Source organism: Ovis canadensis, chromosome 6 (assembly GCF_042477335.2).
Source record: "Ovis canadensis isolate MfBH-ARS-UI-01 breed Bighorn chromosome 6, ARS-UI_OviCan_v2, whole genome shotgun sequence".
Taxonomy (NCBI): Eukaryota; Metazoa; Chordata; class Mammalia; order Artiodactyla; family Bovidae; genus Ovis; species Ovis canadensis.
Window position 1 is genome coordinate 57,099,049 of NC_091250.1, and position 24,354 is coordinate 57,123,402.

The 24,354-nt window shown below is 39.0% G+C and overlaps 1 protein-coding gene across 4 annotated transcripts in view; it reads right to left on the minus strand.

Annotated features, from left to right (window-relative positions):
* The window catches only part of KCNIP4 (potassium voltage-gated channel interacting protein 4), a 1,308,521-nt gene that overhangs the window by 563,265 nt on the left and 720,902 nt on the right, over positions 1 to 24,354 (minus strand). The window contains exon 1 of one of the 4 annotated variants that reach the window (XM_069593780.1): positions 12,170 to 12,354. The exons of the other annotated variants lie outside the window; for them this stretch is intronic. Coding sequence (XP_069449881.1) covers positions 12,170 to 12,269 — 100 coding nt within the window. The 5' untranslated portion in view covers positions 12,270 to 12,354. Of the gene's footprint in view, positions 1 to 12,169; positions 12,355 to 24,354 lie in introns of those variants that run through there. 4 annotated transcript variants of the gene reach the window in all.

The window sequence follows — 24,354 nt, forward strand, 5'->3', positions numbered from 1 at the left end:
ACTTTTCTCATTCTTCCAACTTCCTACCCAATTTTGCCCTTCTCTTTGAATATTTCTTGAAAGAATGATCTAGCAGTAATGTACTTAAGAAAGTGCTTACTTTATCCCTGTCAGGGAGAGTCTTCTTTTAAAATGATGATCCCATACCTCAAATGGGCACTAAAGCAGTGCCTAGCAATGGTTTCCCATTTGCTCAGTAAATTTACTCCCCCAAGTTCTAAAAAGACTAAACTGCACTTTCTCTCTCTTTAAAATATCCATTACTCCCTACTCCACAAATGCTTTTCACCTCACTCCATTTCATAGTAACAGAAGAAGAAAGCAATCACACACGGTGTCTCTCAACTTCCTGTTATGAATGTACCAACATTTACATTGGTATCCTCTGCCATCTGCAGCTTATAATACAGGGAAAGAAAGTCTCCACTGCAACCAAGTCCAACTCCTCTGTGACAGCAGGGACCTCAGTGTTTTTGTCCTTGTTGTATCCCTAGCCCCTAGAACAGCTTACAGTAAAACTTTGGTTAAGTATAGATTAAATGAAAGTATGCATGAATGAATGAATACCCAGGAACATGGAAAAGTCCGTCTGTCTTAGATGAAGACAAGGAAAAAGGTAAACACAAAGGTTTCTATGGTGGCACTCCAAATTTACAGCATACAGCTGTAATAGGTAATCAGAAATGAAACAAATTATAAATAAACAATAAATTCATTATTTATGTTCACCCATGACTCATTTCTCAGTCTTTGTCCTACCTGGATTTTACACTGTGTGTACAATAAATGGCCACATTTATTCCAATAGTCATGTACAGGTGTGAGAGCTGGGCCATAAAGAATACCAAGCACTGAAGAACTGATGCTTTTGAACTGTGGTGCTGGAGAAGACACTTGAGAGTCCTTTGGACTGCAACGAGTTCAAACAAGCCAATCCAAAAGGAAATCAACCCTCAATATTCATTGGAAGGACTGATGCTGAAGCTGAAGCTCCAATACTTTGGCTACCCGAAGCGAAGAGCCAGCTCATTATAGAAGACCCTGATGCTGGGAAAGATTGAAGGCAGGAGGAGAAGGGGAAGACAGAGGATGAGATTGTTGGATGGCATCACTGGCTCAATGTACATGAGTTTGAGAATACTCCAGGAGATGGTGAAGGACAGGGAAGCCTGGCGTGCTGCAGTCCACGGGGTCACAAAGAGTTGGACACGACTGAGTGACTGAACAACAAAAACAAATGGGGACCCCTAATGGGCACTTTGTATCCAGCTTTCTGTATTGGAGGATAGACCTTGACTTCTGTGTCCCCAGTCATAGACTTTACAATGCCAAGAAATGCAAGATTTTCTAAGCTCACAGTAGAAACAGATCTGGTTTAAGTCAGGCCTGAATCTTATATAATTTGGAATATGTGCTAAGTCGTTTCAGTCATGTCGACCTCAAGGACTGTAGCCTGCTAGGCTTCTCAGTCCATGGGATTCTCCAGGCAAGAATACTGTAGGGGCTGCTATGCCCTCCTCCATGGTATCTTCCTGACCCAATGATCGAACCCTCATCTCTTACGTCTCCTGCATTGGCAGACGGGTTCTTTACCACTAGAACCACCTGAGAAACCGGATTTGGAATATAAGAACCTGTTTAAAAAAAAAAAAAAAAGAGGGAAAAAAACACCTATACAAGATTTGATGTGGAAGTTAACATTTATTTTGAATGGGAATGACAGGCGGTCCACACTCTTGAGAGAATCTGCAGCTTAACGTTTATTTATCTGACCATGGCTCAGCCCTACTTGAGAAGCAGATAGGATAGGAACTTGATGGTTTCAGTGTCAATGGTATGGATTTTAATCCCAGCTAGACCACCTCTATGTACATGATTCAAGTGACTGAAACCTCCAGAGCATATACTTTCTCATTTCTTTAATCTTCAGTTATATAACTGGTTCATAAAAATTGTCAACAAGTCTAATTCATAGACAGTGCTGACCGTGGTGCCTGGCATAGACTCAACAAATTTCTTATTCAGGTGTTATGGTGTTACTAACATGTGGTGGTACCTTCTTGCTCACCAGCTCTGGGACCTCCCTGCTTGAGCCCCCACTCCCATATTCATTTGATGCCACAATGCTTAAGCACAAGCCTTTGGTATTTGACCCTGTGTCTTCACCACTGTGGGTCATATTTTGGCATAATTCATCAGTTTTTTAATGAGCTTTGTTTCCAGGTGTGCACCAGAGACCTCCTCCTACCCCTTATCTTCCTGAGCATAAGCCAAAACACTAGAAAATAGCAATATAAAAAAAATACTCATAATATATTAAGTAAATAAAGAGCCAGATTTCCTACAGTTGTGGCTAACAAAATTATTCTTACAGGGTTCTGTAAAAATTAGATACTATGAAATGTAAAATTATTAGCTTCTCACTCAGAATGTAATTTATCACACTGTCATAGATGGTGTACTTATTATGGTATCTACTGCTACCAGTTAGTTTTATAAATTTTAACAAGTCAATTAACCTTCTTGGGCTTCAATTTTGTCATAAAATGAGGGGGTGGGACTACAGTCTCTTTATTTCTTGTTAGCTCCAAAATAATGTTATTAGTACAAATATCTGGTATATTATTCTCATCTCAACTTGGAACATTCCCAATTTGAATATTTATCTTTGGAGTTAATATGTGGGGGAGGAGGAGTTACTCAAAGGGTAACAACACGGCTTTCCTTTTTGTGAAATTTTCCTCTTTGCCTCCACTGTCTTAATACTTTCACTATAGGAGGTGCTCAGGAAATATTATTAAATTTTTAAAATATCTTCTCTAGTAAAGTCTTACTAAGACAATTTACATTGTTCCTGTAGATATAATTAAGAGCAGGCTTTGTATCCTAGGATTTTGAAGTAGCCTGATAAGGACAAATGAAGACTGGACCTGCTTACCTACTAACCCTCATGGGCTAGTAGGATGGTAGATCTAGCTTAGCAAAGGGAAGTTTACATTGAGGCCTGAACACATGCTAAAGATGGGTCATGGGAAGTACAGGGAGTTCTTCCATGTAAGGGAGGTCTGGCAAAAGGTAATGTGTCAATGTCCTGGTGGTTTTCCAGGGCAAAGCAAAGATGTGTCTGCCCTTGCTGAGACTGGGGCAGGCAGACATGGTGTGAAAAATGGTATCAGAGTCAATAAAAGAATCTAGAATAGGGGATTCATAGAGACTTCCAGCAGAGAATTCACCTCTCAATGCAGGAGATGTGGGTTTGACCCCTGGGTCAGGAAGATCCCCGAGAGAAGGAAATGGCAACTCACTCCAGTACTCTTACCTAGAAAATCTCATGGATAGAGGAGACTGGTTGGCTATAGTCCATGGGGTTGCAAAGAGTCAGACACAGCTTAGCAACTAAACAATAAAAAGAGACTTCCTAGTCTAATCTTTTCGTGGCTTTCCAGTATACAAAGAACAAAACCCAAAGTTGTGGCAATGACCCTGGAAGGGGTGCTCTTGACCATCCCTCCACAATTGCCATCACCCTTCCAGCTCACTCTGCTCCACTTCCACCGGCCTCCTTCTGTTCACTGGACACAAGAAACAAACTTTCAACCAACGGCCCTTGTACTTGCTTATCACTTCGCTTGGAATTCTCTTGTTCCAGACTTTACAATGTTATACACACTCATTTCTTAAAAAGTATTGGCAGAAGTCACTTCTTCAGAAAGGCCTTTTCTGATCACTCTATTATAACATCCCTGATTCTCTTCTCTTGTTGTATTTTGTGTCTGCCTCTATTAAATATCAGATTATATATTCCTTTGTTACTATACTTTTTGTCTTGCTTCCCCTATAGGATGTAAATTCACAAGGACTTGGACTGCACCCATTACTGTGCCTAGAACTATGTGTGAAACATAGTAGAGACACATATTTAGTGAATGAATGAATGACACTACAACTACTCTGTCTCCCATACATTTCTGTGGCATTTATAGTATTTTCATCTCAAATAGCATATCAGCTTGCAAGAGAAAAGGTTCTACTTCTTTCCTTAAGTCTGAATCTCTAGTGTCTAGAACAGCGGCCAATATTTGGGAGGTGCTCAACAAATAATCCTCAATGTTGTTCACTGTGAAAATAAAAAGTTCCTGTACTGTAGTTTCACAAAGGTAAATGAATGATCATTATTCGAATATAGTAACAAGTAGCCATAGAACCGGTTTTAAATCCAACCCAGTTGTTCAATGACAACTTCCCATTAATAGTAACCACTCTTTGGAGAGCCTAAAGATTTTAAAATTTAAAAAATAAAAAACTAAAAAAAAAAAAATAAAATAAAAAATTAAAAAAAAAAAAAAACATTAGCAGTGTTTTCCTCTAAACAACTGTATCCTACAAGCTCAGTTCCCACTTGCTTAGCAAGCGATAAATTCAGTTTTTATTTTAGATATTGAGTGGTGGCCTCCTTTTTTTAAGAAAGAAAGATGATGGTGTCTAACCATAATGACGAAACACAGAAGTCATTTATAATATTCTAGAGCTGGCTCTAAGCAAACATAAATACTAACTCATTTCAATCTGCACAACAAACGAGGGTGGTGGGTACTAGGATTATTCCTATTTAAGATATAAAGAAACTGAGGCACAGAAGACTGGGGTGCTTATCCAGAGTCATACAACTAATACATATTATATACGGGATTTGATTGCTGTCCAGTTACTTTGGCTTAGAGGGTGTTCTTAGCATCTATATGCTATGTCCTCTCTGTAAGAACTGATCCATACAATTGGTGTATTTTTAGCAAAGAGATTCATCTTGATGATGTTCAATGCTTTTCGAGTAATTGCTTCCAACAGCCTGGATAGTGGGGGTAAATTTCAACAGAGAGGTCAAGGTAGGCCTCTGTGAGATGGGACAAGATATGAACAAGGTGCTTCTTGCTATTAATAATCAGTGTGATGAACAATTAGGATAAATGCCCTCATGATTTGTAAATGTATCCACTGGCTACTAATCCTGGACCTTCCAAATATCCATCCATTGGCACCACTGAATGGCTGTCAGGGGGTAATGACTCTCTACCACTAACGTGCAGACAAGTCATCAAGGTGGAAACCATATCAATTTATGCACAAGTCCCTCAGCCGGAGGGACTGTAACTGTACACAAATCTCATCATCTACATCTTAGAATCCTTGAACTTTAGAGTGATTGGTCCAGTAGCAAAATAATTAAGGAGTGCTATAATTTAGATAAATATTTGGCAGAACTTAGATTATGTTTGAAGTTTATTGTCTGAGCACAACAAATTAGATTTTTTTCTCTGTAGAGAAGAGTCTGTCAAGATCAAGTCACTCAGTAAATAATTTACTCTTTCCGGGACTCAGTTTGTTCACCTATGAAATAATTGATTTGGAATTGGTAATTTCTGAAGGATTTCCCATTTTATGAAGCCTTGATAAATCAGAGCTTTAATTATGTGATTTACAGATGTATCTTTCCTTCTTTTTCCCTCTTCTTCATTTTCTTTTTGTTCATTATCATAGCTGTGATTTTACATAGAATGCCTCTACAAAGGAGTAGAACTAAAACAAAAAATAAAAGTCAAATGCTTAAAAAGCAACTATATTTAGGCATAGTTGTACAGAGATTTACTTTATGTTATGGCCTTTATTTATCTGTGTAAACTTTATCTCATTTCTGAATATTTATCTTCTATAGTCATTTTGAATGTCATTTGGATCAGTGCCACTATGAAGATATTGGAACTAATCCAGGTTCCTTCCTTATTCCCCTGTGACCTTGAGCAAATTATTAATCACTCTGAATCTCCATTTTCTTCCATCTGCAAAACAGAAATAACACCTACCATCTCAATTGGTTGATAAGATAAATCAGGGCATATACTGCTCTCGCCCTGTTTGTCCAACAGTGAATTCTCAACTCAGTTAGGCTTTCTTCTTTCTCCTGAACTCTGATCCACATAGCTAGAACTATTTGGGTTCCTTCATGCTTTAAAGCTTCTGATAAATGCTGCTGCTGCTGCTGCTAAGTCGCTTCAGTCGTTTCCGACTCTGTGCGACCCCATAGACGGCAGCCCACCAGGCTCCCCCATCCCTGGGATTCTCCAGGCAAGAATACTGGAGTGGGTTGCCATTTCCTCCTCCGATGCATGAAAGTGAAAAGTGAAAATGAAGTCACTGAGTCGTGTCTGACTCTTAACGACCCCATGGACTGCAGCCTACCAGGCTCCTCCGTCCATGTGCTTTTCCAGGCAAGAGTACTGGAGTGGGGTGCCATTGCTTTCTCTGTCTGATAAAGGCTAGAGTGTGTATTTTTGTTGATGACCATCCTATCAAGCCTAAAACCTCACTGAAAATTGTGCTACACTAGAAATCATGCTAGATGCACTTGATCCAAAATTCTAGTGTGGATCATCTTACTACCTTTGTCTATGCTCCAAACAGTTCTTAGACCCCTTTATAAAAACAAAATAAAACAAACAAAAAACCCTTCTTGGATTCAGAGTTTCATCTCCATACCATAACATCAGATATAGAGTTTTCTCCCTCACCAGCCCTCCTCTGTCCCATCTATTTCCAGATTTCCCACTTGTCACCTTCAGACAAACTAGAAAGAAACTGGGCTCTGTCTGAGGATGAACACATATATCTACTTTCTTAATTTTTATCCCAGAGTTCACCTGAAGACTATCTTTGATTTGAGTGAAATTTAATGCAGATTCACTTACAGTAAAATATTTTGCCAGTTTATAAGATAGAGGATTTATACTCTTCTCTCTGCTGTACTTACAATAGTATAGACAGCATGTCAGTGCAAACATTTTTGATTATTAAATAATGTTAGTGATTGAGAGTGTCTCACACAGAGAATGTGCTCAAAAAAGTCTTATAGAAAGAGTTAGTGGATACTTGACTTAACACTTTCTCCTCTTCACCAAATATTTGCCATTGCATCATGCTGTCATGTCTGGGAGATTAAAATTATAGAATAGGATATAGAACCTGATGGCCTGAGTTTGAATTCCAGTTTTTTGACCTACTGGCTGAGTAACCTTGAGCCAAGTTACTTCGTCTCTGAAGCTCTATTTTTTCATCTTTAAACTGAGAACAGGACCAGGGTAAAGATTAAGTAAGACATTACCTACCTCAGGCCTAGTGTGAGGATTAAATAAGATTATTAGTATACTAATAGTGATACTACTTCTATAGTATACTATACTATAGAACACTTCAGTACACAGCTTAATAGTATACTATGTCCAACACAGGCCTTGCACTTTGGTAACCCTTAATAAAGTAAGATATTAAGATCATTTATCATTATTTCATTGTATAGATAAAATATGGATTATAGAGGTAAAGTAATAGCCCAGAAGCAAATGACTATTAAGAGGTGAAACAGTGATTAGAATCCAAGCTAAATAATTCTATACCCTCTGAGTAAATCTCTGAACATACTAAATCTCTTCTTCTAATAGTCCCTTTGTAGACATTAATGTTTTTGAAATATTAACTATAAAAGATCCTAAATAAGATCAAATTGTCTAAGAATTCTCTTTATTCCACTCCTAGAGAGTATAAAAAAATTACTTATGCTATCTAATTTCTCTATAAATGATTTTCTCTTTCTTAAACATTTCAGTTTAGAAAGACCTTTCTGATAGTCCAAATACATACCAGCTTTAATATTCCATTACATTTGGAGAAGTAAAAATGCTAGGAGAGTTTTAAAAGAGTCTGCTTTGTAAATTTCATTTAAGCTATTTGAGATAGAAATCATAGCTCCCTCCCCATCAAGTCCTCATTAAAGATCACAAAATGGTCACAAAGTCAGTAGAGTTTTCCAACTGGCCCAATTTATTGACAGACTCAGCAAACTCACACTTCTGTCAACAGCACAGGAAAATTAAGAAGTTGGGTTCTGAAAATTCATATTTGAGTATATGGCTAAAGCCTTGTTTAGCTCTCATGGGAAAGCTGTATTACAGTATCATAGATATCTGCTACATAAAGTGATCACCAGAAATACTAAAGAAATCCTAGTGCATATTCTACGAAGAGCTTAGAAGTTGGTTTCCTTTTTGTCTTTTTATGAATGGGATTATAAATAAAAGATACTGTTTTTCAAGTCATGTGTGTTATTGCACTTTTGTAAAATTTTGCCTTTTATCAAGGTTAGTAGTAGGAAGAAGGATGATTCTTTCTTAATTCAGTAACTACTTCAACATGATTTAATACATATTTGTGTGAAAAGTGGATATTTTCACAGCCCAGTGTTGCATACAGAGATAATGAAATAGCTTTGCCATTGAAATTTTGTTTCAATTTCTCCTTGAAACCTGTTAACAGAAAACCACTTTCATTTTTATAGCTGAAAACAGATAATTTACTCTGGTGAGGTTTTAGGAATATTCCAGACCAGCATAACTCTTGAACTTCCCAAATTCCTCACTATGTAGAGAGAATCCGTGAATTCAAAACCCTGGCCATGTGTGTTATCCTCAAAACTTTGCTCAAGGTAAAAATATTTGCACGCACCCTGCTTATGCTCACACTCAGTTGCTTCAGTCATGTCCGATTCTTTCCAACCCTACGCTTGCATACTAACCTGGTATTAATATTTCTTTTTTAAAAAAAAAGAAACACTGAACTTTGAATTGCAAAAAAAGAAAAAGAACTGGACTATGAAACATTAATAAATTATAACATGATGTGTTTATCTGTTGTTGCAAACCCATATAAGTTTTGAGAAACTCTATCACAAGGATGCCTAAAATAGCAGCCCCAAATGTCAAATTCTAAAGCTACAGGGAAGGACATTTCTCTCTTCTCCTGAAATGCAGTGAAAATCTCCTTGAGGTATGATGAATTAGCCCACTATGGAAGAGAAGGAAAGATGAGCCTAGTAGCAGCACTGTCTGTCAGTCCCAAAGTGGGACATTAATACCCATTTCATAAGAAAGAATACATGCTATATAAATGATCGCATCTGAATTACCTGACAGACTTATAGAACTTTTGAAATGGAAATTTCCATGAAGATTATCAAGTCCAATTTTTGCATTTTAGACAACTGAAGAGGTAAAGTGGCTTACCCAAATTTAGAAAGCAAGGGAGTGGCAAAGGGGAAGTACAAGTCTACAGTCCTACTACTGTTTCATTTTCTCTTGCCAAACAACCTTACCTGCTAAATGCAACTTTTTTGTTTATAAATACATGCTATGCGGGAGATGCAAGTGATGTGGGTTCAGTCCTGGGGTCAGGAAGATCCCCTGGAGTAGGAAATGGCAACCCACTCCAGTGTTCTTGCTTGGAGAATCCCAAGGACAGAGGAACCCAGCGGGCTACAGTCCACACGGTCACAAAGAGTCCAACATGGTTGAAGCAATTTAGCACATGCCATGGATCTATGTGTGCACGTGTTTCTGCATGTCATCTATAGACTGGAAGAGAAGGATCCAAGACACCCCGGACCCATTCTACAGGCTTGTGCAAAGAAAGGGAGCTCAAAGTACTCAAAGATAAGCAAATACAAATATTTCAGATTTTAATGTTATCAATTTATTTTGAAGTACATTTTTTTCTATACATACTTAGAGCAAGATAACTACATTATGCAAACACAGTATTGTACACACCCTTGAGAACATACTGTATACTGCACATACAATAATACAAAAAACTACATTCTAGATGATGACTACACTGTAGAACATTTGTAGGTTTAGATGAAAAGGTTTAATTGCTTAGGGAATAAGAAATTTCAAAATCATCCTTATAGGGTTTTAACCCAGGTTCAAATTTCTCTATCTAATACTCAGATTTCTTTACTAGGTCACTTGAGCAGACAGAAATAAGAAAGGTGAAGGAATCATTATCCCCGGCTTAGATATGTTAAATGATGGGCAGAAAGAGAACTCTTATTTGAAAATGAAATGAGCATCAGTGTTTGCTTTGAAAACAGCTTTAGAAAAATCTATGAAGATACTATTTTAAATGCTGTTGATCTTTTTTATTCACTAAAACTAGGTTGTAACTTTAAAATGTGCACATTCGGAGCTACATATTCAAACTATATACAATGAAATATAGCATATTAGTGTGTTTATTTGTTCTATATCTCCAGTAAGCAAACTATGCGGCCAACTTACTGTTGAAGGTTTTCTGACTCTAGCTTTGACTTTGGAGATAAGTCTTAACTTCACAATGGAAAGCACTACTGCTCTCTTTCTCGGTCAACTTATACATATTGAGTATAATCTGCCTTGATATGGTCATTAACATTTTACTATCTCAAAATACTCTCTAAAACCTGGAATTAAGATATGGTCTTATGTTGAAGAAAGCACATTCTCTCCACAGTATTAGTACAATGTTGGCCTGGAAAATGCTGATATTGTAAACTATAAAGTACAAGATTGAAACTATTCATACAATTAGTACAGTTTGAAATATAACAAAGAATAGGGAAATAGTTTCATAAAGGGTAGCAGTCCTTAGAGGAAGGAAATGTACGTTATCATTTGGTTTGTACTCCTGAAACAAAAGCAGTCCTAGAGAGGTATCATCACAAAATGCCAAGTAACAGCTCTCAAGAAAAAGTGTTTTAAGAATGACCACAAATCATCCATGAAATCAGGTAAAAAAGAAAGTCCCTCAATAGAGCTAGAAATACTGGCACTACTCTAAGGAACTGTCAGTCTCAGAGAGAATAAAAACCAGGGCATTAAAATGGGAGGTCCCAATCACATTTGCCAGGAAAATAACACACACCAAAAGGCAGAGAAGCCAAACCAAGTTATTGGTGTCACAACAATGCATAAGGTAAAGCCAATTTTAAACAGCAGTTACTACTTCCAGATTTTACAGTTTTATCCTCTTCTTCAAATGGTAAATATTGCCTCCAGAGAGGGCTTTCCAAAAGCATTCCGTAAACTTTAAAATCACCTTGACAATCCCTGCTTTATACCATCTCCCCCCACAAGCAGTTACAGATGTAGGCTTCTATAACCTACATCAGAGTGGCACACTTACTATAATTCGACGTTTGCTGTTTGTAAAGGCAGCTTTATTTCTGTCATATGTGGCAGTCATTCTCTGGGGGACTGGATTAGTTGTGAATGTAAATACATTTACAAATATCTGCATTTTTTATTTGAGTTTAAAATTTGAAGCAAAAGCATATCAAGCACAAATATGTCAACCATCACCTAGGGATGCTTTTTTTTTTGTTTTTGTTTTTGTTTTTGTTTTATTTTTTAATTTTAAAATCTTTAATTCTTACATGCGTTCCCAAACATGACCCCCCCTCCCACCTCAAAATTGCTCTGACAACTTTATTGAAACAATAACTGGCTGTATGCAAAAAACTCTGTGTTCTGCACAGTAAGCAAATAATAACCTGAATTTACTCGGATTCTCAAAGAAACATCAAATTAAGGAAAAGATACAGGCAAGTACACACCTTAGTTTTTTAAAGAAACGAGTCGATTGTTAAGGAAAACAGGGGAATGAGCGTCTGATGAACGTAAACAGCAACACTTGGAAAACAATTGGCTCTTTGGAATCTATGTTAAAGTCTGTCATATGAGTTGGGGACTCTGCCCCTTACAGTCTCAGTTGGGATGTAAAATAGGTAATGTTATAAATACTGCTTGAGACAACCTTATAAGAACCTTGTCATTCTTAGGCTTCAAACTTAAACCGTAAGAAATTATAATCAATGTATAACCATCTCCATTTGATGAATGCATTTACACAGAAAGAAACAAGTGGACCACACAATATATCCAAATAAAATTTGCTTATACAATAAAAGGGGATATTAGATAAAGTGAAATAATATCAATATGGACTAAATGCTCTCAATACAAGCAGATATATCGGTTATAAACATTTTATCTCAGTTTAAGTGCTAACATTCGGACTCAAAGTGTTTCTAATAGTTTTAACGTTCTTCTGCTCTGAAAACGTTACTGAAACTTACCAAAAAAGTTTATTTTATTAATCTTTCCTACCCTGAAAAACCCACCTCTCCTCAAGTCCACCCCGGAGTAACATTTCTCTGATCTCATTCCAGGTGCCTCTTATGCTCCCTCAAGAAATTTTTATTGCAAAACAGAGAATTTTTAGAAGTCACTAAAAAGCACTCCCTTACCTTCTAAACCTGCTTCAATCAGCCCAAACTGTTCCAATAATTTAACAAAAAGCACAATGACGATCAGAACTGCTATCATCTCAAGCCCTTCCAAGTTCATGGTCAGCTAGGTCATGGTCCGACCACAGCTACTGGAAAGTGCTCCTCTGCCTGGCTCTCTTTGTAAAGCCATTAAACTACATTAAGAAGGCTACTGCCAGAGAAGGGGAGGAGGAGAGCTAGAGAGAGAGGGAGAGAGAGAGGGAGAGCGAGCGCAAGGAGACGACGAGATGGAGAGAGGGCGTGAATGAGAGAAAATGTATTCATCCTGTCTACTGTAGCAGAGGCCAGAAGTGGCAGCCGGAGAAAGTCGGGCCTGTCGGAATTATCGGCTTCCTCTTTACCACTCTTACACAGAAAGACAGCCACGCATGAAGTAAGGCGCAGATCAATCGAAGACCCGGGAGGTTACCAGGAAGGTCCCCAGAAAACAGGACGCCCGGCAGTGATGGCTCCGCAGCCCCGGGACCAGCGCGCCCCGCGCCGCCGCTGCCGCCAGTGGCTTTGTTGGGCTGGTCAGTTGCCTTGGAAACGGAAACTAACCAGGGGCTGGACTCCCGCTGCAGACAGGGACCAGAGCATCGAATTTGAAATAAAGAACAATCTGAAAATGCCGAGAGGCGAAGTCACAGATTAGATTCAGCTGCTTCCGAAAGCCTGTTTACGAGTCAGGAAAAGCGAAGTGTGTATTTTGTCCCAACTAGCTGAGCGCAGAGAGAAATGAGGCTTAAGGGACTCTCGTGTAATATTGACTTTATTTTTTTCAGTGAGTTGCCTTATCCTGGGGCTCTGTGTGAGTCATTGTGAACTAATATTCCGGTTTGAGTGGTAATCATCACATCGTTTCAAAGCATGGGTATGATAAACTAGTAAGTATTCTTAATATTTGTAAATCTTAGAGTTTAGAGTTACCTTATGCCTTAGCTCATTGCCATTCAATACACCAATATATATAGTTAGGTATATTCTTTCATTGTGTACCTTCTATGCTTGTTTGTATGTTTTTAATTGATTTGAGTGAATCTGGAGCCAGAGAAAGTTTAAGAACAGTCGATCAGAAACACAATTTGTTTGGAGTTTCTGTCTCTAACTTACACAACCATTTCACATTTGTGTCTCCCCGATTACTGACCAAACAGATCAAGCTCACATTAAAATACAGAATTAAAACAACAACAACAACAACAACAACAACAAGAGTTAGAAAGCATCTCATAAACACAATTCAAGTCTCCTGTTTCAGAGATGAGCAAACTTAGGAGCAAGAAGGAAGAGGAAACATCAGGCAAAGGAAGGGCAGGGTAGCTTTTGAAGAAATATAGCAAAATGATTTGGAGGAGAGGTTCGAGAGCCTGACTTTCTGTATTCAGGTCTGACTACTTACTAGCTGTGTGATCTTGGGTAAATTACTTAACATCTCCATGCTTTAATATCCTCATCTGTAAAAGGGAGCATGGTAATAGCACTTAGTCCGTTGGAAACCTTGAGGGAATTAATGAGTAATACTGTTAGGACAGATTAAGAGCTCAGTCACTACTAGCTCTTGTTTTTATCACATGTCTCTCCATGCTTATGCACACCACGCAGAGCTGGCAGGGCAATTACTCTGAGATACAACTCTCATCTTATCATATGTGTGTGTGCTAAGTCACTTCAGCTGGGCCTCACTCTTTGAGAGCCCATGATCAGTAGCCCGTCAGGCTTCTCTGTTCATGGGATTCTCCAGGTAGGAATACTTGAGTCAGTTGCCTGTTCCCTTCCTTAGGGGATCTTCGTGACTCAGGAATTGAACTCACATCTCATTATGTCTCCTTCATTAGCAGGCAGGTTTTTAACTGCTGAGCTACATGGGAAGCTCCAAACCTTTCATGGCTCCCCATCTGCCTACTGAATAAAAAGTCTACGATCCTTGGAGCACCATCTTGGTTTTTACATGATCTGGTACCAGCTTGAGGATTCTACCTCGTCGGCCTTCTGTTCATTCACTGTACCTGACAGCTCAGCTTCCTTCCTCTAAAGTCATTCTCTGCTTCTCCATCATACAGGCTTTGTTAAAACAAACAAACAAAAAATGCATGTATTTTGAAAATCCTTTCCACACCAACTCTGCCTGTCAGGCTCATAAAACTTTTCCATGAAACTTCTCCAAGCAGTACTGAAACAACTCTCTCCCTTTTTTTGTGTTTTTGTAGTACTTTCTCTCTCTCTCACAGTACATTATATTATAGCCACTTGAGTGAACATCTTCACAAATTAAGGGCAAATTTCTAGAAGGCATAAATCACATCTTTGTTATCTTTAAGGATAACATGCCTCCATGGAGGGCAAATCATACTTCATTGATGTGCAGTATAGGTACTTGTTGGATAACAATAGTCACTACTAATTATGTAATTACCACATACCAGATGCTCTATATGTTCTGCTTTTCCCTCTTAGTCAGTGTGAAAACAGATATAATCAGAGGAAATTTACAGAGGAACACTGCACCTCCTAGAATTTAAATAACAGGCTCAAGGTCATGCTGCTGTTGAGTGATGGGACCAAGATTCAAACTCTGATTTGTTCAACCCAAAGTCCATTATTTCTTCTCATTATTCCACACAGTTTTAAATGAATTAGAAAGCCAAGCAGTGGCACGAGTACTTATCAGCCTAGAAATGAATGTTACACCCAAAAAGATTCTCCCAAACTGTTTCGTGGCATTCTTACTAACCCATTAATCCCCATAACTTTGCAACAGGAGAAGTTTTCAAACTAGTAGTTAACCGAATCCATGGCACTTTCTTCCTGCTCATTCACAGGATTCTTATTACTTACTTAAACACACATAACCTGTGGTCTCCAGATGGGGTTTTTCTTTGTTTTTCTGCCCTAGGGAACTCAGTAGAGCCCTTCAATTTGCCCTATAAATAAAATTCAATGATTACTTTTTTACGTTCACAATTAAAATTGATATCTTGGCAATAAAAGCAAAAATAAATAAGTGTAACTACATCAATCTGAAAAGCTTCTGGGTAGTAAAAAAAGAAAGTGAAAGTGAAGTCACTCAGTCATGTACAACTCTTTGCGATCCCCTGGACTGTAGCCCTCCAGGCTCCTCCATCCATGGGATTCTCCAGGTAAGAATACTGGAGTGGGTTGCCATTTCAAGTCAAAAAAATAAAAAGGCAACTTACAGGATGCAAAAAATATTTGCAAACTATATAGCTAATTCTGGATGGAAATGTCACTCTGTTGACTTGTGAGCTATAAATCTTCACCTTTTAAAAATATAATTTAAAAAATATCTAATAAAGGGTTAATATCCAAAATATATGAGGAACTCATGCAACTCAATAGCAGAAAAAGGCAAATAACTTGATTAAAAAATGTGCCTAGGTCCTGAATAGATACTTTTCCCACATGACCTACAAGTGGCCAGCAGGTTATGAACAGGTGCTCAACATCATTAATCATGAGGGAAATGCAAGTCAAAACCTTAATGAGATACTACTTCATACCTGTTAGTATAGCTATTATCAAAAAATAAAAGATAAATATTAGCAAGGATAAGGAGAAAGGATAATTTTTTGCACTGTAAATTGGTACCATCATTGGGGAAACATTATGAAGGTTGTTCAAAAAATTAAAAATAGAGTTATCACCTGATTTAAAAATATATACGGAGTATTTCTCTTTGAAGTAAATGAACTCAGCACTTTGAAAAGTTTCCCGCACTTTCATGTTCATTACTCACAACAGCCAAGATACGGAAACAACCTAAGTGCCTGTCAGTGGATAAATGGATAAAGAAATTGTGATACACACACACACACACTCACACACACCACACACACACAACACAACACACACACACACGGCAACATTATTCTGCCTTGAAAAAGAAGGTAATCCTGACATTTGTGACAACATGGATGAACCTACAGGACATTATGTTAAGAAAAATGAGTTAGACACAAAAAGACAAATGCTGCATGATCTCACTTAAATGTGGAATCTAAGAAAGTTGAGTTTGCAGAAGCTAATTGCAGTTACCAGGGGTGGGGAGGTAGGGCAGAAGTTGGTCAAAGCATATGAAGTTGCAGTTATGTAGGATGAATAAATTTCAGATATTTAATGCATAGCATGATGACTATAGTTAATATTATATTGTATATTGAAATTTGCTAAGACAGATTTCTGGTGCTATCACGACAAAAAGGGTTACTATGTAAGGAGACATATAGAATAATTAGCTTGACTGAAGTAGTCATTGCACTATGTATATCAAAATATCATATTGCACATTTTAAATATATATAATTTTATGAAAATAAAATAAAATTGATGTTCCTGGAGTGAGAGCTGTGTATAGGTACTATGCTAGTGAAAAGTGCTAGAATAAGGATCTGTCCACTAGGTCTGGGTGTTACAGTGATGGGGTCCTTTGGACCTGAATTGTTCTTCCCAGTGCAGATGTTTGGAAGATTCTCTTGTAGCTCAGTCAGTAAAGAATTCACCTGCAATGTAGGAGTCTGCCTGCAATGCAGGAGTTGCCGATTGGATCCCTGGGTTGGGAAGATCCCCTGAAGAAGAAATGGCAATCCACTCCAGTATTTTTGCCAGGGAAATCCCACGGGCAGAGGAGCCTGGAGGGCAACAGTCCTTGGGGTTGCAAAAGAGTCAGACAAGACTTAGTGACTAAACCACCACCCCTGACCCCAGGGGCGAAGAATAAAGTGCAGATGTTTACCACAGACTGTTTGGCTCATAAGCTCAGGCTTTTGCCCTTGCTGTTCCCTCTAATAATGCTTATTCCCAGAATGCTCTGTGAATGAGCGACTTTTTTTAGGTCTTAGCTTTTAAGCCCCAAGACAGAGAGGCCCTTGTTAACCACAATATCCCCTGGAATCACTACTCCTTGAACAAATGCTCTTTCCTCCAAAGCATCATCACCACTTGATAGGTATACCTGTCTAACTATTTATATAGTATCTCCTCCTGTTAGAATACAACCTCCTATCGATGAAGGCAGAGATTTTTATCCACCTTGTTCACTGGGATATCCCTTGAACTTAACATAGTGCCTGGCACATACGAGGCACGCATGTGTGCTAAGTCACTTCAGTTGTGTCTGATTCTTCATGGACTGTAGGCTGCCAGGTTCTTCTGTTCATGGGAGTCTCCAGGCAAGAATACTGGAGTGGGTTACCATGCCCTCTTCCAGGGATCTTCCCAACCTGGGAATCAAAGCCATGTCTCTTACATCTCCTGCATTGGCAGGCAGATTCTTTATCACTAGAGCCACCTGGGAAGCCCTCATAAGAGGCAATGACTAACTTTTGAATGAATACTGTAGCTAACACTCTCACCTTCCCTAAAAGCCACCTGCTCTCTCACTGAAATTCCAAAGCCCCACTCCCTGTTATCTAGAGAGTGAAGTCCACCCAGGGATCCTTGCAAGGTTTCTGCATGCTCCCTCTCAATGCTGTCACATGGTGTTCCTGGTATCTCTCCTTAAGGGGAGCCATAAGCCTGCACATTCAAATGTCTTGGCTGTGTTCTTTTCTCAGTAAGATTTGCATTTCCTGATGATGTGACCAAGGAAAGCAATACAAGGAAGGCATCAGAGAAGATCTCTCTGTCCAAAATACCTGAACACCATTGGTATGGAGGGTGAGAAGACCCTGGTATGGCTTCCACTCCCATCCTGTGATTGCAGTTGGAAGGACACCAAAGTCTAAATGGGAGAAGTGACCTTGACGATAACTCTTAACTTTGAGTCATGGCTTGGACTCCAATTAAAACGTGAATGCAATGTCTTTTCTTCCAATAGAGCCTGGCCTTCTCTTTTAAAAGGGAAATACTAGCGTAATCAGGTGGTGCTAGTGGTAAAGCACACGTCTGCCAATGCGAGAGACGTAAGAGACATGGGTTCAATCCCTGGATTGGGAAGATCCCCAGGAGGAGGGCATGGAAGCCCACTCCAGTTTTCTTGCTTGGAGAATCCCATGGACAGAGGAGCCCAGCGGGTTAGAGTCCATATGGTTGCAGAGAGTTGGATATGACTAAAAAGACCTCACACTCATGCAGAGTAATCAGTATAAAGAAGGGACCTGGGCACAGACTCCAGAACTTTTACTCCATTCAAGTGACTTCAACTTTCCAAACCTCAGTTTGCTGGTCTTCAAAATGGAGCCAGTATACCTCTCTTGGGGGTGTTATGAGATTAGGTACAATAATATTTGTGAATGATACTTAGGCTCATGGAGCACATAATTTGCCAAACACAGGACTAAGCACAATGACTATGCCAACCTCCAAACAACTCTGAAGAAGATAAAGATTTTTATTCTCACCATACAGATGAAGAAGTGGAGGCCTGGGAGGAGTAAGTAAATTGCCTGATGTCCCAAAGCATCAGAGGCCAGTCAGGCTGCCAGCTGTCACTGACAGTGGCCAAATATACTCCAATCACTTGATACATGCGTTCCTGCATGAACATACAAACTCCACAGGGAAAAGTAACCAACGCTTCATTGTGACTTTTTAAAGATGGCTTATCCTTTCTGGCTTGATGTGACTTTAGATGCAGGAAAGTTCTGTCCCCCTGCCCTGGGGGTGGGTGGAAAAGAAGGATGAGCATGAGGCAGTGGTGAAAGAAACGGGGTGCTGTTATTATTTACCAAAGATTTACATGAAGTACTTTTAAGAAGCTAATGAGGAGGATTAGAGGCAGGTCTGGGTTTCTGCTTAAAAGAAGCATCAACAGAGAACTTGGGGGAGTCGCTCAGGCTCTGCTGCCACTACCTTGGCCTGTCCCCAGAAAGAGGAGCACACTTAATCAGAGACACTCTTGCTCTTGCACTTCAGGGCATATCCCTAAAGTGCTATTTATTCAAAATCACCAGTTACTGGCAGGAATAAACCCATTCTGCTTCGTTTTCAGCAATATGGCTTTTGGAAGGAAAACAATGTTTCCTTCCAAAATGAGAGATGAGGCTACCCTTTGATGAACTGAGGCAGGGGGCAGGGAACAAAAGGATTCTAGTTATGTGTATCTGCGCATTTTTTGATTCCAAGTTGGGGATGATATTAAATGGGGTGAGGTGGGAGGAGTGGAGGAACTTTCTCCAGATCCTACTCTTAGAGTCTCAGTTAGTTAGCCTGGTCAAAAACTAAACTTCATCTCAACTATTTCCGATTATTCATCATTTATTCACTTGTTAGCTTTATGGTCCAGGTACTGTGCAAGGTGGTATGGGTAATAAAAACTTTCTTCAGTCTTTGCAAAGCTTTAAATCTATTAAAATGAAATTTAGCTGATAGTAGCTAATATTTTTAGGATAAGCAGTATTTGACAGATAAGCACTTTCTATGAATTCTTTCACTGCATCCTCATGTAAACCCTATCAGGCAGATGCCATTACCTCTATTGTACAAGGTGAAATTGAGGAACAGAGGGCTTAGTAGATGACAGCAGGAAATAGCCAACCCAGGATTTAAAACCAGGTCTGACTGCAGAGATCATGATCAGACAGTATTTTAGATGCGCAGCTGCATCTGGTGATAGTCTTTAAGGAAAGTACCGTAAGAGTGGAAAGTCCCACTTAGGTTTGATGGCAGAGGTAGGAAGGAGAATGCAACCAAGATCAACCTCATTGCATTGGGCTTATACCATATAAACATTAAGTAAGTGGCTTTCTTTCCTCCATAGCAAGGGCAGTCTGCATTATATGATTGGTAGAGAATGAGGCTAGTCTTCCCAGAGAATTTGACCAGAGCTTGGAAAATACTCTAAGCCAGCTAAATCAGTTTCACTGACACCTCCACTAAGTGTCTTCCCTTATTTTCAGGCCATCTTCCATTGTGACACACAAAATGAGCCTCAGTTGCCTGCTTCTAATTCCTCCCTCTTCTTTGATAATTACTTATACCAAAAGAATCTTGCCTGAATCCCATGATTGATGAACAAAGGAGGATATTTGGCCCTTAAAAACAAATTGAAATATAACTAAGCAGCAATGCATCACATGAGAAATGTGTCTTGGTATAATGTGAAAAAATAAACACACTTATGGAAGTGGCAGGATAACGCAGACATTAGGAACATATTTGGATTCAAATCACCCTTCTGCTACATTAAAGCTTCCTGACTTTGGGCAGGTTCCTCAAATGATTCATTGTAAAGCACTCAAAACAGACTGTCATATAGTAGATGCTCAATAACTGGTACCTGTTACTGTTATTAACTATTGAGCCCATTGCTATACATCAAGTGCTGTGCTCATTGCTTTACATGAATTATCTCAATAAATTCAAATAACTCAATTAGTTAAATGCTGTTATTATTCCCAGTCACCACATGGATAAGAAAGAGTAGGGTATCTTCAACTGATTTGGGATTCTAAAATGGATACATTGCTCACACCCACCCAACAAATTTACCATCATCTTCACCACAAGTGACACGGGAATAATTTATTCATTTATAATGACCTGACTTTTAAATCATTCTTTAAAAAAAAAAAAAAAACAGAAATCTAGCTCTCCCTGTTGCAAAGAAAACTACAGGTAAATAGCATTGAAGTAACTTTCCTGGGCACTGGTTTTTGAGAATATGTTAGTCACTTTCCATTCTAGAACATTCCACAGAATGAAAAGGTATGATGAGGTGTTAGTGTGGCATCAGACCACACAGACTCAGGTTGAACTGGATTGTCAGAGTCCTGCATCTGCCAAGGATATTCATCTTCAAGGACATATTCCACTGTCCCACCAGTCTCCTAGCCCGACCTATGCATCACACTCACATCCCATGAGTAGACAATGTCCTGATGGTAAGAGACCCCCTGGTGGCTTACTCGGTAAAGAATCCACCTGCAGTGTGGGAGACTGAACATTGGTTCAATCCCTGGGCTGGGAAGAGCCCCTGAAGGAGGGCATGGCAACCCACGCCAGTATTCCTTCTGGAGAATCCCCATAAACAGAGGTGCCTTGTGGGCTACAGTCCATGGGGTTGCAGAGTTAGACATGACTGAGAGACTAAGCACAGCACAACCCAAGAGACCAACACTGCACCAGGCTTCACCAGGCAACCGTGTCCTTGGGATAAACAGCCAAGGCAGTCTGCTCGGTGGATGGAGGTAGTTAAACAGAGGAACAATAGGCAGTGACTCAGACACCCTTGGAAGCTGTATTTTAGTGCATCCTTACAGGACTGAAGATAAATGGGAAGAACTGTAAATAGTAGCAATATTATTCAGGACTGGAAAGAGAGAACAGAAAACTGTTATACATATATATTAACTGGCAGTGCTCAAAATTTAGAGTGCATCAGAATTACCTTGAGATCTTCTTCAAAGTGAATCCTCAGACCTCCCCAGAGATTCTGATTTAGTAGGTCTCAGACAGAGCTCATGAATCTCCATTTTTTTATCAAACATTTCATGATTCTAATGCAGGACTTCTCTGGAGCACACCATGAGAAACACTGCATTAATCTGCTCAAACAATCTTATCCAGTAAGTAACATAGCCTTCAGGGAGACATTTCCCCAGCTTATTAAAAACTAGCTGAGAGTCACACATTTTATAAACTTGACAGGGTTAAGAATAGATAGGGGCTCCATCAGTTTCTCAAACTTCTCTAGAAAGCCTTTTTTTCCCTACTAGAAGTAAGATATTTTAAAATCATTTGTGACTAGATACAAGTTTCCATATCATATTGTCAAGTATTTTTTGTGACTTATCCTCAGCCTCCATCACAACTTCCTTCACTAAGAAGCTTTACATGCAAACTTCAATGGAGACACTTCTCTGCATTGCTACATATCTTAGCCTCCATCTTGAATCTATCTCTATAGCATCCTCTTTTTAGCTCTAAATGTAGTCACTTAAATGAGGGACAACATGGATATGCAGCCATCTCAATAACCAAGCAAAGTGAAGTAAATAGCAACTGATGGATGCCAATGTTCAGAAGTGTGAAGCTGATTTAGATAAAGTAGACATTTCAGTTTGAGATCTAATAAAAAACAAAACAGCAGTCACAAGGAGCCTTTCCCCATTACTCTGCTGGGGATAATCTTTATCTAAATCAATACTGTAAAAGTAACAAAAGGCACAAAGTCGTCTGCTGCATAATTCATTTATTATGAAATTATATAAGACTCAAAGAATTGAAACAGGATTATTTATGTGATCATTAAACCCAGGGCAATTTCTACAGATTTTTGGTCCTGTTTAGTGGAAATCTTAGTCACAGATATATATTTAGCCAGGTTTCATTACACGTATTGTTACTTCCAACTAAGTATTCCTCATTACAGTTGACATGCTGTGCTTCCTTACTGTGCACCAGTGAAGTAGTTCAGTCGTGTCTGACTCTTTGTGACCCCATGGACTGTAGCCTACCAGGAGCCTCCATCCATGGAATTTTCCAGGCAAGAGTGCTGAAGTGGGTTGCTATTTCCTTCTCCAGGGGATCTTCCCGACCCAGGGATTGAACCCAGGTCTCCCACACTGCAGGCAGATGCTTTACTGTCTGAGCTACCAGGGAAGCCCTTACTGTAGCAGTTTAAACATTGTTTATTATTTTATTTTACTGCACCAAAGAATTAAAAAAATATGAAAAGTAATATACAATAATCCCCTTGACAACTTTTCATGCTACTCATATGTTGTCATTTAATTACTAACAACTCTAACTTAATCACTTTTTAATAACCCTACTTTTCAACAGGAATATTTCAACTATAATAGCCATGATACTTACATCATGCTAGAATGAAATCTTGCATAATAACTAAGCTTATATTTTATGTGAAACACACATACAAGACTTACATTTAGTAGGACCCCACTGGCAAGAAAAAATGATCACCAGCGCAATGGTAATGTAACTCATTAAATAACAGAAAGTGGCCTCAAAGAGTTAAAAAGATAAACTTTTATACAAACTTTGGGGCATACTACGTTAAATTTAGCTATGGAAGCCATGAACAGCTTAAAACATTTTTGAAGGGTCATGAGAACCAGCTAGTCTGGTATAACCTTCTAGTTTGATAATCGAGGATGTCACCTCTTTGCACTCTGGCATTACTGTAGTTATCATCTACTGCTATATAGCAAATTATCACAAGCTGAGGGACTTAGGAAAACACAAATTTAATATTTAGTGGTTTCCATGGATGAAGAGTCTGGTTATGGGTTAGCTGAGTCCTCCACTCAGGCTTAAATCAAAGAGTAGCATCAGACTACAGTCACTTCTGAAGCACTGGGTCTGATTCAGCATACACTGGTTGTTCACAGAATGAATTTCTTTGTGGCTGTATGACTGAGGTCCCTATTTTCTTATTAGCTGTTGGATAGGGAATCACTCCCAATTCCTAGAACTTGTTTTTAGTTCTTTGCCCTCAATACAACATGGTAGTTTGTTTCTTCAATGCCAGTGGGAAAACATCTCTTATGTTTCAGATCTCTCTGATCCCTTTTCAGGAGTGACTTGATTAAGTCAAAATCACCCAGATTTTCCACTTTTGATGAACTCAAAGACAACTGATTAGGAACCTTAATTATATTTGCAAAATCATTTCCACCATATACAGTCCCATAATTATGGCATATCAGAATGATAAATCCTACTTAGAATTTATAGTTACCACAGATCACTACCATAGTTACAAATCAAATCTTACTTACACTCAAAGGAAAGGGATTATACAAGGAAGGTACACCAGGATGTGGAATCTTACGGCCATCTTAGAATTCTGCCTACTACCGTGTATTTCTACTCTAATTGCTGAGTAGCCTGCCAGGGGTCCCATGGTTAGGAGTCACTGAAAGATAAATTTTATTTCATTATTTTGATTCAAACTACATTTGGGAGGATGCTCAGCAGAGAGCTATGAGGCATTTGGCTGCTGAATGTACAGAAACAAACAGACAGATCTGAAGTCCTAGAGTGGAGCTGTCCACCAGCCACGTATAGCAGCGAGAGGAGAAAATGGCTAGAGAAAACCACAGCTGCACTATGGTTGTCCACTCTGGCACAGACTGCATATTGACCAGCTGTCTTCATCCACTGATGTGCAGAAAGCAAGAGAATAATCTAGGACAGGATGAAGAGTAGCACGTTTGGTGCCATACCACTATAGCTTCCAG